We start from the raw sequence: 17,869 nt of genomic DNA on the forward strand, positions 1-17,869 counted from the left end.
ACGTGTCCATACTCGGAAGTACTGAATAATCGCCCCCAGAGACATTACTTACCCAAAAAAAAACACTTAGAGAAAGAGGTTAATAAGAGAGAGAAAGCTGGTCCATCCAATTCCAATCTCTCTCAAAGAGAATCATGGCATACAGACCCTCACCACCATCAGCAACATCAACATTGAAGAGACACAGTCACTCTGTTTCTTCCACAATCTCATCTTCTTTCAATCCTTGTAGTTGTCCACACACAAATATAACCCACCTCACCATTTTCTCTTCCATTGATCCCTCTACTTCTTCTTCTTCTTCTTCTTCTCAGTCGATTTCCTTCAGAAAAACACTACCCAAGAAATCTTTGAAAAATGCAAAAATCCATCAATATGATTCTACTCTACCAGTTGTTCTTCATAATGACACAGTCAATTGTAAGGAAGAATTGAAGAATGATATCACTGTGATAAAAAAGGGTGTTCCAATCAGGTTCAGAAAGATGAGGAGTATAATCTTGCTCAACATCATCGCCATTGTTTATGGTACTTTACGTTCAATTTTGCTTATGTTACATACTGGGATGATTTTTAATGATGGTTGTCTTTGATTGAGCTATTCAATTTGTATATATATATATATATAAAGCACTTCAATACAAATTTGGTGCAAATTATCAGAAAATAATTTAGCTTATGCTTTCTATTGAATGAGAGGAATTATTATTTTGTTTGTTGTTTTTATTTATAGAAAATATATGCATATGAATCTTTAAAATATGCGATTTAATATATATCTTTTTATTCTTGAATTCTACAATTTCAGTCAAATTGTTACAATAAGCTTTGATCATTTTGTCTACACCACTAAAGAACACGAAAAAGGGGTCCAAATTTATGTAGATTGTCTCAAATTCATATTCTAAAGCTACCATTGAAGCTTAATGTACTATTGTTCTTAATTATACAAACCATTACCTAGCTATATATAAGCTCTAATGTTTGGGCACACCACATCATTAGGGAAAACAGAGCTACACAAATCTCAACACTTTTTTTCGTTTTTTGATGTGTGAGATTCACTTGGCCCAAGAATTACAACTTATATTGCACTTGATTTTCCAGAATTGAGCACTCAACCAACATATCTAACACAGAAGGTTTTATTGCAAACTATTCTTTGTAAATTTGTCTATCATTCAAACATACCCAATTCCCAATCCAAATGATCAACTATTCACATTTCCCACCATTTCTACCATACCCAATTTGTTTCACTTGTATGCATGTGTGTGGTGTATCTAGTGTTTGAGCTTGTGGACGCCAATTAGTATTGCACACTTCACTATGCAGTCGTGTACCCAACTGGCATATGTGTATGGCATATCTAGTGTTGGGTTAAGGTGGGGTTCGGGGGTTGTGCTAAGGGTATTACTATATGTAATTTGATGATGTAAACCCTAGAATGCATTGTTGTCTTCACAGAATCCACATTTTACTCTTTTCTTCTTTCAATATAGTAGAATTGGTGTGAGCCGTGGACATAGGCAATCTTGCCGAATCATGTGAAGTTGTGTGTCGTAGTTTCTTCTTTGTGATTTATTCTTCTTACTATTGTTTGTGTGCGTGGTTTATTCCCAACATCGAGAACTTATGGCAGTGAAACTGTGGGAACATTTTCATGCTAAATTCATGTGCTGAGGTGAATTTATTCCTTCATACTTTTGCATCGCACAAATTTGTCATTTTACATGCCACCGGCCCCTTACTTACTGTCCAGTTCTTAAGAATTGTTTGTGGTTTCATATTGTTAGCCAGTGACATTCCAGTGGTGAAAGAGGTTGAAGCTTTCCTGGATCCAGCCGCATTCTGCGCTGTACGATTTTCCATGTCAGCCATCCCATTTTTTCCATTTGTCTTCCGGGCACGAAATGATGTACAAACCCGCAATGCAGGGATGGAGTTGGGACTGTGGGTTAGCTTAGGCTACCTTGTTGAGGCACTTGGACTACTTACATCTGATGCTGGGCGAGCATCGTTCATTTCACTATTCACGGTTAGCACTTCAGTTAATTAATCTACCATGGCTTATCTTTTCTGCATTTATTAGATGCTTTAGGTACAAAGGAAGAGTATACAATGGAAAGGATTAATAATAATATTATCAAAGAACTATGTACTTTTTGCTATTTTTTCAAACTAACAATCCTCCAAAATTTTGTACTTTTTGGTATTTTTCCGAGGAGTTGTTCTGAGGGAGAGAGAGAGAGGACTACATATATATTGTGGTCAAGTGTTGCTCATTCGCTTCATATATAGCATCATTTAGTTAACGCACCAAACCATCTTAACGAAATTAATCTCATTTAGCATCATGACATGTTATTCATTGTTTTACTTTCTGAATTTAAATAAAAACAGATCCTTACATGAATTTTATTAAGTCCGCTCAATTGCTCAGGTAATTGTGGTTCCATTGCTTGAAAGCATGTTAGGATCGATAGTACCTGCCCGCACCTGGTTTGGTATTCTCATGTCTGTCCTTGGGGTTGCAATGCTCGAGTGCAGTGGTTCTCCTCCAAATGTAAGTTCTGCTTTAATTGTTTCTTTCAAAATTTTTTTTTCTTGCTTAAAATGTGGATAATACCTCGTACCAAAAAAAAAAAAAAAATTATTAGAAATGGCAATGGCTGATTTTGATGAATGTTCACCATTTTGATCGTATTCTCTTCAGGTTGGAGATCTTTTGAACTTTTTAAGTGCCATATTTTTTGGCATTCACATGCTTAGAACAGAACATATATCAAGAAGCACAAAGAAAGAGAACTTCTTAGCCCTCCTTGGATATGAGGTTTATTTTATCTATTATTTTTTCTCTGAATGAACTGCCTTTTACAAGTCATTTTATGCAGTTGTCCAACCATTCAATTGCAGATCATGATGAGAATTTTTGTTATTTCATTTAGGTTAGTGTTGTTGCTATGTTATCCGCAATCTGGTATCTCATTGGAGGATGGTTCGACGGTGTTCATGATTACAATAAAGTATCTCTGGCCATGGTGTGGGATTGGATGGTTGTATTTCCATGGATACCCGCGCTTTATACTGGTGTATTCTCAACTGGATTATGCCTATGGGCCGAGGTATTGTTTCTCAGTTCTCACGCACTTTGTTAGGTTTTGTTTCTAAATTCTATTTTCTGAAGAAAAGAAAAAAAAATCAAAAAACTAGTTTTATTCTCTTTCAACAAATCCTATTTGGACAAATAAAGCCTGCCTAATCATTAGGTTTTTTTTTATTTATGTGTACAGATTGCTGCAATGCGTGATGTTTCGGCAACGGAAACAGCAGTGATTTATGGGATGGAGCCAGTGTGGGGTGCTGGTTTTGCATGGTTTCTCCTTGGTGAAAGGTGGGGTGTTGCTGGATGGATTGGGGCTGCTCTCATACTAGGTATATATATTTCTTAATTTTTCTTGACATTTTGTGTATTCTTTTTGTGTGTTAACTTTTGTAGTCCTGTTTGGACTTGGAGAGAAAAGAAAAGAAAAAGGAACTCTCCTTCCTAATCACTTGTTTGGAAACATATGTAGTTTTTGTAATGAAAATTACAGCTTAGGTTTGGCTCATAGTCGTGGACAAAAATCATAATTAATGGTTGATGGAAAAGTCTAGGAAGGCAGAAAGTTTTAAACACACAATGCACACAGATGTGACATATATGTTCACATCGCAACTATAGATAGAGATATTTTTTATCTCACGTCTGTTTATTATGTGTTTGGAACCTGATGCGTTCCTAGGGTTGATTTATTGTGAGAAACAAACAAGGTTGTTTTTCTTTTGATGCTTATTTACTCCTCCATGTGCTAGAGTTGTGTACTGAATCATATTAATGGAGTTTTAATATGGTTAGGTGGAAGCTTAACAGTGCAGATTTTTGGATCTTCTGTCAGCAAATCATCTGCAGAATCCGAAGAGAGTATTAGAAAGAGTGATGTATTGATGACCTCAGCAGATGATCAAAAGCTGCAAAATGGTCTCTCTACTTCCCCAGTTGTTGTCAGCTCCAGAAATGATATTATTGATATGTTGAAGTAAACTATATGCTTACACACATTGTATTTTATTACCCAAAAGTTAGTTAATGTAAAGTAAATCTTTCAAAAGCTAGCCTATGATGCCTAGCCTACATGTAAATATTTTTTGAGAAAATTAAAAAAAAAAATCGTAATGTATAACCTTAGTAACAAATCAACTCCTAACTTTTTAATTGTTTCAATTTAAACTAAAAATTTTAGAACGTTATAATTTTTAGGATAAATTACAAATATACCTCTTGAAGTTTGTTTAAAATACGAATTGTTCCCTGTGATTTGAAAAATTATAAATACTTCCCCGTCAGAATTTTTTATTTAACAGAATTAATTGAAAAAATAAAATTTCTAACTGTTTACCTATAAAATAATAAAATTATCTGAATTATTAATTGAAATAAAATTTTAACATTATTAAAACTATTAATTAACTCGATGATTTATTAATAAAATGATCTATTTGTTGTGAAATTAAAAACTTTATGGTCATAATATAATTTCTAGAACCACAGGGAATAATTTATAATTTAAGTAAGGAGAAATTATTGAAAAGTCTTGATTTGAAAAATGTTGCACCAGTTGGCCTCGCGGTCCAAATGTTTGATTGGCAAGTCCTTTGTAATGGTAAATTGTAACCAAGAAGTCCCGTTTCAAATGTAACTTCGTATTGGTGGGACGGCTATGCCCTCTTTAGTTTATTTGCAAAAAGTTCTATGGTTTTGGAATGTGCCATAATACGTGAATTGTGAGGGGTATATTTTGTTTCTAAAGTTTCCATATTGGGGGGTGTGCGGGGAGCAAATATTTCAGCAAGCCCGTACTCCTTTCTTCTTAGCTCCATTTTTGTCCGATCACCTGAAAGCACAATGAGGGTGAGCTACCCGGCGGTGTGTGGCCGGAAAACCCCTCCGACGATCTAATTAGCACACACCTTAGGGAGAGGAGAGAGAGAGTGTTTGAGTGTAGGAGTTCCTTAACAAGTGTTCGTCCCCTACATATGGGGGGCGCAGACATGCTTATATATCTTTCTGCGTCCCAAACCTGCTCCCAATGGTCCCTCGACACGTGACTCTGCTATCCCATCTATCAGCACAAATCTTGCTGAGCGTCACCTAATCTCAACTGCCCGCTCACTCTATTGGGAGCTCGGCAGCCGAGCTGCACCATCTTGTCCGCCAACGGTCGTGCTGTGCTTCATGTCCAAGTACTCCACTAGCTAAGCTTAATAAGGACTGGGCTAGGCAACATCTTGACAAAGCCGAGCAAACAGGTACCTCGGCTAACCACGCCTTTCCGGGCGCCGGTCACTTAACTTGACTTGCTTCGCCTCCGTCAAACATGTAGCTCGGTCCAACCAAACGTTGCCTTAACTGAGCAACTTCTTTCCAAACTGGGCCACACATCCTCGGCCCAACACTTGCCCGGCCCAAATCTGTCCGGCCCAAATCTGTCCGGCATAACTCTATATCATTAATCTCCCTCTCAATTGCCCCTTAATTCCGTCCGCGAAAGCGTGACTAGGATTACTCATTTCGACCGGGATAACATTTCTTCGGTCTTCAGAATGCTAAATGGCGACCGGGCTAGTTAACATTACTGTCTGCAAACTTGCCCGGTTATACTCCTCGGCTGACGTCCTCTTCTTTGAAAGTAGCCCAGTTGGCTCCTCAACTCTTCAACCTGCCTCTTCAGTTCTGACGTCGCCATAAATGGGGACACGTGGCGGGCTGCCATTGGTTCTCGAGCAGCCAACCCGCCGTTTTGCCAGAATTTGAATTTGGGCGGTCTCTTTTCCTCTATAAACATCCAAGCCCCCTCTTCCTCATTTCGCTTCTACTGTCTTTCTGCAATCTGAAGCTTCAGAGCTCAAGCACCTTTCCACAAGCCTCGTCTACCATTCTTCGTGCTCGAAGGATTAGTCCCTGCCCTTCACTGGTAAGTCCTCCAACTCCTTTATTGTTGCTATTTTCTTAAATATTTCACACGTTAGGGTAATATAACATAGTTCTTAGGACGTAGGCCATAGAAATCGTCCCAAACCTCCCACTGTTCATGGTGTTCTTCATTTTCGCTGATGAACTTCGAAGAACTGGGGCGGACCGGGCTCCAGGTCTTCGTTTGATCCAAAAAAACCAAAACAACCGAGCAAATAGCCTGTTAGATATAACCATAGCAAGAACCGGGATAACAAAGGTCTTGGTCGCTCAACCGGGCTAAAATCTGGCCTGCTTGGGCGACCGAGCTCCTTGTCAGCCTCTACGACCGAGGTGGTTTGGCACTCTGGACGACCAAGCTAAAGTCAAGCTCGCTTTGCGCGACCGCGCTCCTTCTTACACTTGCCCTCCTTTTCCTGCAGAGTCTAAGGGGACCACTGTCCAATCCTGAGGCTCCCAAAGACCAAGCAGCCACAAATCACCTGACAGTGCCAAACCAAAGCCGAGCTAATTTAGCCGGTCGTCAATGGGGAAATTCCGCTTCCTTGTTGATACTCCGGCTGCCCTAGCTGCGTTTAGGGAGGAGTACGGCATCCCGGCCGATGTCCACCTGGAGCTCGCAGAGGAAGAGACCACGCCTTGGGGTAAAACAGAACAATGCCCCTTCACCGTGCTGTCAATCGTCGAAGGAGGCCTCCGTTTCCCACTAAACCCACTTATCACCGAGTTCCTCCGCCGCACCGGGCTGGCACCCACACAAGTGTCCACCAACACTTATCGAATTATCAACGGCGTCCATGAACTGAACAATCGGCTAGGCACCAACTTAGGTCTAGCCGAGATACTGAGGCAATACACGATGGGTCACACCGGTGACGGCCTAGCCTATTACTTGAAAATCAGACCGGGTAAGGAGAAAATTGTAACCGGCACCCGAATAAAGATTTGCACGACGACAATTTTTTCTGGGTGTCGGGCAATTACGAAACAGCCAAGGTACCGGGCTGGTTTATAAGCAAGAACTTCGGTTCTTCATGTAAGCCGCTCAAACTTGCTTGGTCAGCTTACCTCTTTATTCTGTAATTAACCGGTTTTCCTGTTTCTTTTACAGCAATCCAAGCCTTGCAAACCAACTATCAATTTCCCAACGTAGAGGCAATACGGACCGTGCTCTGCCATCGCCACCGTGATTGCGACGAGCTGCTCGGCTACACTCCCACCTACAGATACTCCGCTCCCCGCCGGAGTAAAGTTACAGACTTCCTCCGTGCTCCATCACCTCCTCCAGATCCAACTTTGCCAGACGTCCCACTAATCCGGTTGACAGAAGAACAAGAGATGGCCAAACGAAGCCGAATCAAAAACCTGCCCACCGCAACCTCGGCCGAGATACCGAGCGTCGTCGCCCGCTCCCCGGCTGCCGGTCAATCAAGTGCCGCCGTGGTCGCCTTAGCTTCTCCAGCCGCTGGGCAGTCTAGCAAAGAAACACGTCGGGATGGCAAAAGACCACGGGCAGATCCCTCTGCCGAGCTCGTCGCCGAACTAACAACCGAGCAACCTGCTGTCACGGTCAGCCCCATCCCAACATGGCGGCCGCAGCTGAAGCACTGGGGCAAAGAGATCCCGGCAAATGCTTCGGTCAAAGGCGACAAGGAGCACTTGCTTGCCTTCGACCTCTCAAAGGCTCTGCTGCTGCCCAGCGACGTGGTTGGCAGCGACCACGTTCCTGACACCCGGCTGGTCAAATCCGCCGTGAAGTCCATGACCAGGGTAAGAATTTCAATCTTCTGCTTCAATTTTCACAAGTGTTTGCACGGTTTCTTCTCTGATCAAATTCTCATTTTGCAGGCCATCCAAAAGCAGCACTTGGTCATGGAGGGCATCCACAGACTTTGGCAGAAGGCGAGTGATACCGCCAGCCAAGTCGAAAGCCTCCAAACCGAGCTTGGCCGAGCAAAGTCATCGCTCGAAGCCGCCAATTCCGACAATAACAGGCTGCTCGGCCAACTTGAAGTAGCCGAGAAAGAGAAAGACGGGCTCCAGGCCGAGCTTGACGCACTTAAGAAGTCCAGGAAAAAAGACTGCGAGGACGCCAATAACGCCGGCTTCAACGAAGCCGAGGAAAACTACAAGAAACAAGTCTTCGCTACCCAGGACATTTACTTCAAGGCTGGATGGAAGGCTGCCTGTCAACAGCTCGGTCAGGGTCCTGACACTGACGTGTTTGCCTCTCTACCGGCTGTCTTCTTACCGACCTACCTCATTCCATATGCTATTGACGTCTTCAGCGCGTTGCAAGCTGAGGCCGAGGAAGGACTTGAAGAAGAGGGCGAGGCCGACACCGAAGGAGAGGACCAAACCGAACAGGAGCAAGCCGGCCAGACTGGGACCGGTGTCCAAGACCCAACTGCCACGGTCAACCTGGAGGCTGATGAGGAATTTCCTGATCTCTCCCCCTAGCTTAGGTTTCTTTTTTCTGTTTCTGTGAATGTAACCGGGCTAAGTTCCCCACCTTTTGTATTAACTTTTTATCAATGAAAAGCTTTGATTTCATCAAGTGTTGGGACGATCGTCATCAATTCCTTTTTCAGCAAAACATCTCGATATAAATTGTAAAATTGAACATAACACCCAAGTTGAACTCACCAACTTTTTCAACCGAAATAAATCAACTCGGTTGGGAATCCTAAGTTGGGCAAAACACCAACTCTTCCAACCGGAGTAAATCATCTCGGTTGGGAATCCGAAGTTGGACAAAACACCAACTCTTCCAACCGGAGAAAATCATCTTGGTTGGGAATCCTAAGTTGGGCAAAACACCAGCTCTTCCAACCGGAGTAACTCATCTCGGTTGGGTTAATTACGTCGAACAAAACAGCAACGCCTTTTAGCCGGAGTAGATCATCTCGGCTAGAAATAATTAAGTTGTACAAAATACCAACTTCTTCAACCGGAATAAACCATCTCGGTCGGGAATAACTAATTTTGAACAAATCACCAACCTTTCCAACCGGAGTAAATCATCTCGGTTGGGGTGGCCTAAGTTGGACAAAACACCAACTCTTCAAGACGGAGTAAAACATCTCAGTTTTTACATTAAAACAACAGTCCAAGTGCTAAAGCAAAATTACTTCTATATATTGACAAAAAGAATTACATTCTGAAGTGCAAGCCAAAAAATTCCTTTGCACAAGAAAAGAAAGCAAAAGCTTAGAAATAATACAGTTTCAGGTTGGCCGCATTCCATGGCCGGGGTATTGCTCTTCCCTCTAGATCCTCCAAGTGGTAAGCCCCCTTGCCCGCCAGACCGGTGATCTTGTAGGGTCCTTCCCAATTTGCCCCTAGTTTGCCTTCACCTGGCACCAGGGTGTTACCCATAACTTTCCTCAAGATCCAATCACCCACCTTGAACGGTCTGGGGTGCACCGTCTTGTTGTACTTCCTGGAGAGCTCTTGCTAGTAGGCGGCCACATGGATAAGAGCCTTTTCCCGGCGTTTTTCCACTAGATCCAACTCCAGAGCAATGGCCTCGGCATTCAGCTCGGGCTCAAAACTTTCACTTCTGAGAGTGGGCATTCCAACTTCCAATGGAATGACCGCCTCCATGCCATAAGCCAAAGCAAACGGTGTTTCCCCAGTCAACCTTCGAGGGGTTGTTCGGTATGCCCAGAGGACGCTGGGGAGTTCCTCAGCCCACTTCCCCTTCGCCTTTTCCAGCCGTTTCTTCAGTCCGTCAAGAATGGTCTTATTCGACGCCTCGGCTTGACCGTTGGACTGTGGGTAAGCCGGGGTGGAGTTGTAGAATTCAATCTTCAAATCTTCACAAAACCCTCGGAATAGACGACCGTCAAACTGGGTGCCGTTGTCAGAAATCAAAATTTTAGGGACGCCGAACCGTGTAACTACATTCTGCCAGACGAACTGTTTCACGTCTTTCTCCTTGATTGTTGCCAAAGGCTCGGCTTTAACCCACTTGGTGAAGTAGTCGGTTGCCGCGATGAAGAACTTTCGGTTGCCTGGAGCTGTCGGGAGCGGCCCCACTATGTCTAATCCCCACATTGCAAAAGACCAAGGGCTGGTTAGGGGAAGAAGTTCTCTGGCCGGCTGGTGCACAAACTTCTGGCACTTCTCGCACTTGCGAACATATTTCTAGGCGTCGGCTTGCATGCACGGCCACCAATAGCCTTGCGAAATAGCGCGGTAGGCCAAGGACTTGCCCCCTATGTGACTGCCACAGATGCCTTCGTGAATTTCATACAAGAAGGCTTCCATGCTACTTGGGTGCACACACCTTAGGTATGGACCGGGGAAAGACTTTTTATACAAGACACCTGAAGGAGAGAGCCAAAACCGCTCTGACTTTACACGCACTTTGTGTGCTTCCTTCTTATCGGTTGGAAGAGTCCGTTCTCTGAGGAAAACGACGATAGGGTCCATCCAGGAAGGACCTAGCTCGGCGCAGAGTACTTCCGTCTGCCCGGTTTCTTCAATACTCGGCCGGGGAAGATATTCAATTGTCAGGGGGTTAGGAGATGCGCAATCAACCATTGAAGCGAGGCCGGCTAGCTCATCAGCATGGTTGTTCTCTTCTCGGCCAATCTATTGAACTCTGATTGCCTGAAATCGCTTGATATGTTCCCTGACCAAAGCTTGGTACTTTGCCATTCTGTCATCCTTTGCTTCATAAATCCCAGCGACCTGGTTAACCACAAGCTGGGAATCACTGTACACCATTAGCTCGGAAGCTTGCATCTGAAGCGCGCTTTTGAGACCGGCCAAAAGCGTCTCGTACTCAGCCTCGTTGTTAGATGCTGGAAAGCCAAGGGTGATAGAGTGTTCAATTATCAACTCGTCCGAGGATATTAAAACTATACCTAGCCCGGCTCCGTGACGGTTCGAGGCTCCATCAACAAAAAGTTTCCACATCTTCCCCCCACAAAGAGCTTCCAGCATTCTGAGGGGTCTTGAGAAGCTTGAAGGTTGATGGGATCACGACTGCTCAGCTGTGCGGTTTCAAGTTCTGTGTTGATCGGTTCCAATTCAGTCACCCTTGATGATTTGACACCGGACTCAACATGTTGATCCGCAATGCTCAAGTCCGTAGGCGAATCACCAGGTTGCGGTATTATGCCGGCCTCAGGCTCTGAGTTGTGTGGTTCAATTTCTTCCGCCCTTGGTGATGCGGGACCAGGCAAAGCTGGTTGGTCGGTGGTATTCAACTCCGTCATCGTATTACCAGGTGGTAAAATCGTACACACTGAGGGTGCTTCAGTGGTGCGCACAAACTCCGCGTCGCTACCTCCACTAACTGGTTGTATCTCGGTTGCACTTGCGTGTACCTCATCATCTGCCACGGTAATATCGACCGGGCATACTGGATGAGTTCCAGCTGAGAATTCGGCGACAAAGTCGGCCAAAGTCTGGGCTTTGATGGCAGTACGCGGCTGGAATCCGACCGGAGAAGTCTGCCCGCTCGAATAAAGCTTTGAGGGGGAATTCGGTCAAGACGATGACGGTATGTGCATGGAAATAGTGCGCCAATTTTCTTGAAGCCATCATTAATGCCAAAGCAAGCTTCTCCAACGGCAAGTATCTCGACTCTGCCGGTAGCAAAGTTTTGCTAACATAGAAGATGGGGAGGTGCTTGATTCCTTTAGCCCGGACAAGCACCGCACTAACTGCATGTTGTGATACAGCCAAATAAAGATAAAGTTCTTCTCCAGGCTCCGGTGTGACCAACAGTGGCGCTGAAGAAAGATACTCCTTGAGCTCGGCCAGAGCTCGATCACACTCTTCATCCCAGGAGAACTTTGATTTTAAGGACTGAAAGAAAGAGCGGCAGCGATCTGATGACCGGCTTATAAATCGATTAAGCACGGCGGCCATTCCGGCTAGATGCTGCACATCTTTTGCCGAGCTAGGTTGTTTTAACTTTTGCACGGCTTGAATTTGTGTAGGGTCTGCTTTGATACCTCGGTTCGTGACTAAGAATCCCAAAAATTTTCCGGATCCCACGCCGAAGGCACACTTAGACGCATTCAGGCGTAGCTTGTGCTTTTTGAGAATGGCGAACATCTCGGCCAAGTCGGACAAATGATCTGCCTGATGCCGGCTTTTAACCACCATATCATCAATGTAGGCCTCCATTGTCCGGCCCAGCAAAGGAGCAAACATCTTGGTCACCATCCTCTGAAAAGTTGCCCCGGCGTTCTTTAAACCGAAAGGCATGACTCGGTAGCAAAAGAGTCCCCTTGGTGTAGTAAACGAGGTGATTTCTCAGTCGGGGCCATGCATGGCAATCTGATGATAGCCGCGGTAGGCATCCAAGAAACTTAGCCTATTATGTCCAGCCGTCAAATCCACAAGCTGGTCGATTCTAGGCAAAGGAAAGCTATCTTTCGGACAAGCTCGGTTGACGATCTTGTAATCAACGCAAACTCGCCACTTCCCATTCTTCTTCGGTACCACCACTGTATTTGAGATCCACCGAGGATAGTGTACTTCCTGAATTGCTCGTGCCTCCAGCAAATTCTTGACCTCTTTCGCAACTACCTCGGCGTGATGTAACGCCGATCTCCTTGTTCGCTGAATGACTGGCTTGGCTCCGAGGAAGACATTAAGATGATGGCAAATAAAACTAGGATCGAGGCCGGGCATATCGTAAGGCGACCATGCAAAAACTTCTATGTTGGCCATCAAAAACTCAACCATCTCGGTCCGTTCTGTGGCTGTAAGGCTTGAGCCGAGCAAGAAGAACTTGTCTGGCTGCTCTGTATCAATTCGCATTTCCACCAATTCCTCGACAGCTTTGTCTTCGGCCTTGCTGCCCACATCATCCAAGACACTCTGGTCCTCCGGTCCTTCAATCATTTGAACAAATCCTTTGGCGGCCCGGCTCTCGTTGACCGCCACGAAGTACTGCTTTGACATGACCTGATCACCCCAAATCTCCTCGATTGCCCCATAGTCGAGGGGAATCTCATTACTTGATGGAAAGTCGATGCCACGGCTTGCATAGCGTGAAGCCACCCCCTTCCAAGGATCAAATTGTAAGTAGATGGTACCTATAATACCCAGAACTCCACCTGTTTGACCACGGACCCAGCTTTGACTGGCAGGATAATCTTTCCCAAAGGCCACTCCGGTTGTGAGTTGAAACCAACCAACGGCGATGTCGCCGGGGCCAAATCCGTATCTCGAAGCTTGAGCTGTTGGAAAGCGTCGTAGTACATGATCTCAACCGAGCTTTCCTGATCGATTAAGATCCGTTTCACTTCAAAATCTTTGACGCGGAGTGTTACTACTAAGGCGTCATTGTGCGGTGTCTGAATGCGCTCCAAGTCCCTGGAGGAGAAACTGATCACCTCTTTCACTTCCGTCTTCCCCCTCTTGAGCGCAGGCTGAACTGACAAAACTTCCCTCATGTGCTCTGCCTTCTTGATCATACCACGGAGCTCGCAAACACGCGCCGGTTCCACTATGCCGTGGATGACATTCACAATCCCTTGAGGAGGTGCATCTCGGTCATCCGGTCCCCGCGGATCAACCGGAACTTGATTTGCCGTAACGCCCCCATCAATGTAAAGATCCAGGTGCCCGGCCGCGACTAGCTCTTCCAGGTGTTGCCTTAATGGCAAACAATCCTATGTCTGGTGGCCTCACTCCCGATGAAACGTGCAACGATACCGCGGATTGTAGCCATTTTGTCCATCGCCCAACTTAGCAGGAAACCGGACATACTCCTCGTCTCGGATTTCACTAAGGATGCGATAGATCGGAATCTTGAAGACCGTGGTTATGCCAGTCCTTGCCTTCAACCGTCTGTTTGTATCCGATACGTCATCTCGAGGGTAGTCATCCCGGTCATTTCGACGTCCTCTACCCCGGTTTTTGCGATTCGAGCCACGGTCCGATTCCTCTGCGCGGTCACTTGAGCGGCTGGACTCTTGCCCAAGTGCGTGCACTTTGCCTGCTGTCTTCTTGTCTGTTGCTACCGGAGTTGCCTTCACAGTAGATGCTGACGCATCATCCTCGACTCGGATGTGCTCATTGATGCGCTGCATGAGCTGGACCATGGAGGTCGGTTGGTGCATGGTAAGCGAGTCCCGCAGTCTATATCCGACCGGGAGACAACGCTTATATTGAGTGATTGCAAGGTTGACCGGGCAATCTAAGATCTCGTTGAAGGTCTCCCAATACCTAGAGTTGTATGCCTTCAATGTGTCGCTCGGTTCCATCTTGACACTCAGTAAATGATCAACTTCCTTTGGTGTTTTTGTGTTGGTTTTGAAGCGCGTCACAAAGGCTTCGGCCAACTGATGCCACCGTTGTATGCTCCCTTCCAGCAACCTCTCAAACCACTTCAAGCCCAGCTCGCCTAAACTTGACGGGAAGATCAGGCACATAAGTCCGTCATTTCGCCTATGTCCGGCCATAACCTGTCGGAAGTGGCTCACATGCATGTAAGGATCAGTTTTCCCGTCGTAAAGCGTGAACTTTGGCTGGTGGAAGCCTGCTGGAAGCGGTGTTGTTTCTATTTCCTGGGCAAAAGGGGTGGCACTTAGCCTGGCCAAATCTGAATCCACTAGGAGCGGCGCTGTTTGGCGGGGTGGAGGCATTCCGACCTCCTCGCTGGCGTGAACCCCGTAGGATAGCTGCCGGAACGCCGGTATCCTCTGAGCTTCACGTCGGCAAGCCCGCTCCGTTAAGACCGCCCGCAAATCCTCTGAATGAGCGGAGTGAGAATACTTCGACGTCGTCGCCGGACGTAAGGGCCAATCTGATAACTTCTGGTAACAGAAATGGATGGAGTGCGTCGCTGACTCTGACCGCCTGAACGGCGGGATGGGGTGAGCTCACTGTGGTCACCCACTCCAGCTACACCCTTCCCTTTGACATGCCGCTTGAGCTCCTCCATCTCCACCGCCATTCGCCGGATGACAGTGTCTTGGTCCCTCAACTTGTGTTCCAAACGTCGGGCATGTGATTTTCTCCGCCGCCGATGACCGTCCGGACTTCATGAATGACCATAACTTCTCCCACGCTTATCCCGCGCGTCTCCCGACTGTCCTCCGGTGGGTGTCTCCAAGTCCGCCATTGGATGGATGGCGGGAGGTCCTTCTCTCCGTCGGGTAAACTCCGGGGTTGCTCCGTCTATGGCAGACAACGGAAACTCTTCGTTGTTCGCCATAGTCGGTGGTCAGACGAGCGTGGAAGACAAGGTTTTATCTACAAGATTCCCACAGACGGCGCCAATTGTGCGGGGAGCAAAGATTTCAGCAAGCCCGTACTCCTTTCTTCTTAGATCCGTTTCTGTCTGATCACCTGAAAGCACAATGAGGGTGAGCTACCCGGCGGTGTGTGGCCGGAAAACCCCTCCGACGATCTAATTAGCACACACCTTAGGGAGAGGAGAGAGAGAGTGTTTGAGTGTAGGAGTTCCTTACCAAGTGTTCGTCCCCTACGTATGGGAGGCACAGGCATGCTTATATACCTTTCTACGTCCCAAACCTGCTCCCAATGGTCCCTCAACATGTGGCTCTGCTATCCCATCTGTCAACACAAATCCTGCTGAGTGTCACCTAATCTCAACTGCCCGTTCACTCTATTGGGAGCTCGGCAGCTGAGCTGCACCATCTTGTCCGCCAACGGTCGTGCTGTGCTTCATGTCCAAGTACTCCACTAGCTAAGCTTAATAAGGACCGGGTTAGGAAACATCTCGACAAAGCCGAGCAAACAGGTACCTCGGCTGACCACGTCTTTCCGGGCGTCGATCACTTAACTTGACTTGCTTCGCCTCCGTCAAACATGTAGCTCGATCCAACCAAGCGTTGCCTTAACCGAGCAACTTCTTTCCAAACTGGGCCACACATCCTCGGCCCAACACTTGCCCGGCCCAAATCTGTCCGGCACAACTCTGTCCGGCCCAAATCTGTCCGGCATAACTCTATATCATTAATCTCCCTCTCAGGGGGTATAGTCAGGAAGTGCAATAGTTAACGTCGACACCACCGTTGAACACAGGTATGTCCGGAATTTTGTATTACAAAGTCATCCCTCATCATTCCCACACAGTCACACCAGTGCACAAATCAATGTCGCTGTTATCACACTGACAGTGGAACGAGAATGGAGAAACATTGATACCTGTGTTTGACGCCAATAGTGCAACAGTCCATCTATATCAGAGGTGGTGTGGTTGTACTTGGCGTTGAGTGTTGTGGTGTGAAGAACGCTAGTTTGGTTGGTCGGTCAGAAGTGTTTCCTGTGAATCAGTCTTAGCATAGTGGTAGTGGACTGGACGGAGTTTGGGACTGTGAATCCAGCAGATCAACGTGAATAATGTCACAGAAGATGGACGGAGTTGGGGACTATGAATCTGGCAGATCAACGTGAACAATGTCATAGAAGATGGACTGACCAAGCAAACAAAATAAAAATGGTAGATCAACGTGAACAATGTTAGGAGGGAAACCGGCGAACAAATAAGATCGATGTAAACAATGTTTGGAGGGAATTCGGCAGATCGACTTTGCCGACGCGGTACACCGACTTGACGATGTTCACGTTAGAAGCAGCAATGGCGGGTTGTCACAGAAGATAGACTGGCCAAGCAAACAAAATCAACGTAAACGATGTTAGAAGGGATTCTGGTATATCAACTTTGCCGACGCAGTACACCGAATAGTCGGGTTGTTGAATGCAAAGACGAAGTCTAGACTGATGGACCTGTCGAAGCAAGATTAGAGATCTTAGAGGATGATGAAATCTGGGTTTTTGGGTGCAAGCAGTGAAATCGACGGGGACAATATTAATTAATAGATATTTCAACCTAGCATTTATTTTTAATTACAAAAATAAGACGTTACATTAGTTCATGAATCATGACAAGAATTTTATCATTCTAAATTTGTATATAGGAAAGAATAGGAAAGAAAAAAATCCAGAAAAGTACAAAATGATGAAGTTTAGTACATGGTCTGTGATTCAATTGGCGAGTTTAATCTTGATTGTTGGTGTTTAGCTTGTAGCCTTGCAATTCCCAGGTTTAGGAATAAAAGATTGTATGAACTTGAATTATGGAAATGGGAACTCATGATTTTGGTTCTGATTTCGGGTTATGAAAAATCCAAAACGGAAATTTGAAACCATTTCAGTGTGCCTTATTTCGCGTGTTCACATCACGTACGAAACAACACTACGACGTAACCACGTTTCATTTCTGCGCGTGCTACAAACCTACTAAATTTAAAAAGGTATTAGTGCGCTTTTCCGATCAACGTGACACACAAACACCCATTCACCTTACATATACAAACCCACGCCAATCAACCAATAATACTAGCAGTGGCAAAATAATCAACAAACAAATTAAAGGACCATTCAATCACCAAAAAAATATTTAGGATCTTATGGATTATAAGTTCACAAAATAGGATTTACCGTCAATTCCCCTTTAAGTAAACTTCAGAAGATGTGTTTATAATTTATCCTAATTTTTAACTATCCATTTGTATACTAAGGAAGAAAGAGCAATTTAGCTTATTGTTTGATTTAATTTGTTAATAGAATCAAACATTGAATTTTATTTTATTTTTTTGTAATTTTTTCATTTTCATTTTTTTTTTTTTAAGATTCAGAACAAAATTTATATCTAGCTTACTCTTAATGGGGACGGAGAGCCAATAAGGGCGGTTGAACCTGCAACATATGACAATTGATACAAATAAGGACGACCGAAGGTCAGTCTGTCTTCTTTTTTTTTTAATTTAAAAAAGTTCTTCATGTAATCACGTACCTATGTCATTGTGAAAAATAAAAAAAAACAAACACTAACAACAAGAGCAACAAAAAAAA

The 17,869-nt window shown here is 45.1% G+C and overlaps 1 protein-coding gene across 1 annotated transcript; it reads left to right on the top strand.

The window, feature by feature from the left end:
• Positions 1-36: 36 nt before the first annotated feature.
• LOC114264681 (uncharacterized) lies at positions 37-4,236 on the top strand. The gene is made up of 7 exons (XM_028205380.2): positions 37-528; positions 1,797-2,038; positions 2,444-2,566; positions 2,717-2,833; positions 2,949-3,125; positions 3,294-3,435; positions 3,899-4,236. Exons 1-7 carry the CDS (start codon positions 135-137, stop codon positions 4,081-4,083), a joined length of 1,380 nt encoding a protein of 459 aa, XP_028061181.2. The 5' UTR covers positions 37-134; the 3' UTR covers positions 4,084-4,236.
• The last annotated feature ends 13,633 nt before the right edge of the window (positions 4,237-17,869 follow it).

This window comes from Camellia sinensis, chromosome 15 (genome assembly GCF_055761805.1).
Source record: "Camellia sinensis isolate YWXY chromosome 15, ASM5576180v1, whole genome shotgun sequence".
In the NCBI taxonomy this organism is placed as follows: Eukaryota; Viridiplantae; Streptophyta; class Magnoliopsida; order Ericales; family Theaceae; genus Camellia; species Camellia sinensis.

Bases quoted from the DNA above. Each gene is read 5' to 3' on its own strand.
- LOC114264681 (XM_028205380.2), top strand. From the start codon at position 135: ATGGCATACAGACCCTCACCACCATCAGCAACATCAACATTGAAGAGA. The intron at 529-1,796 runs GTACTTTACGTT...TCATATTGTTAG, and splicing joins CATCATCGCCATTGTTTATG to CCAGTGACATTCCAGTGGTG. The intron at 2,567-2,716 runs GTAAGTTCTGCT...TATTCTCTTCAG, and splicing joins GCAGTGGTTCTCCTCCAAAT to GTTGGAGATCTTTTGAACTT.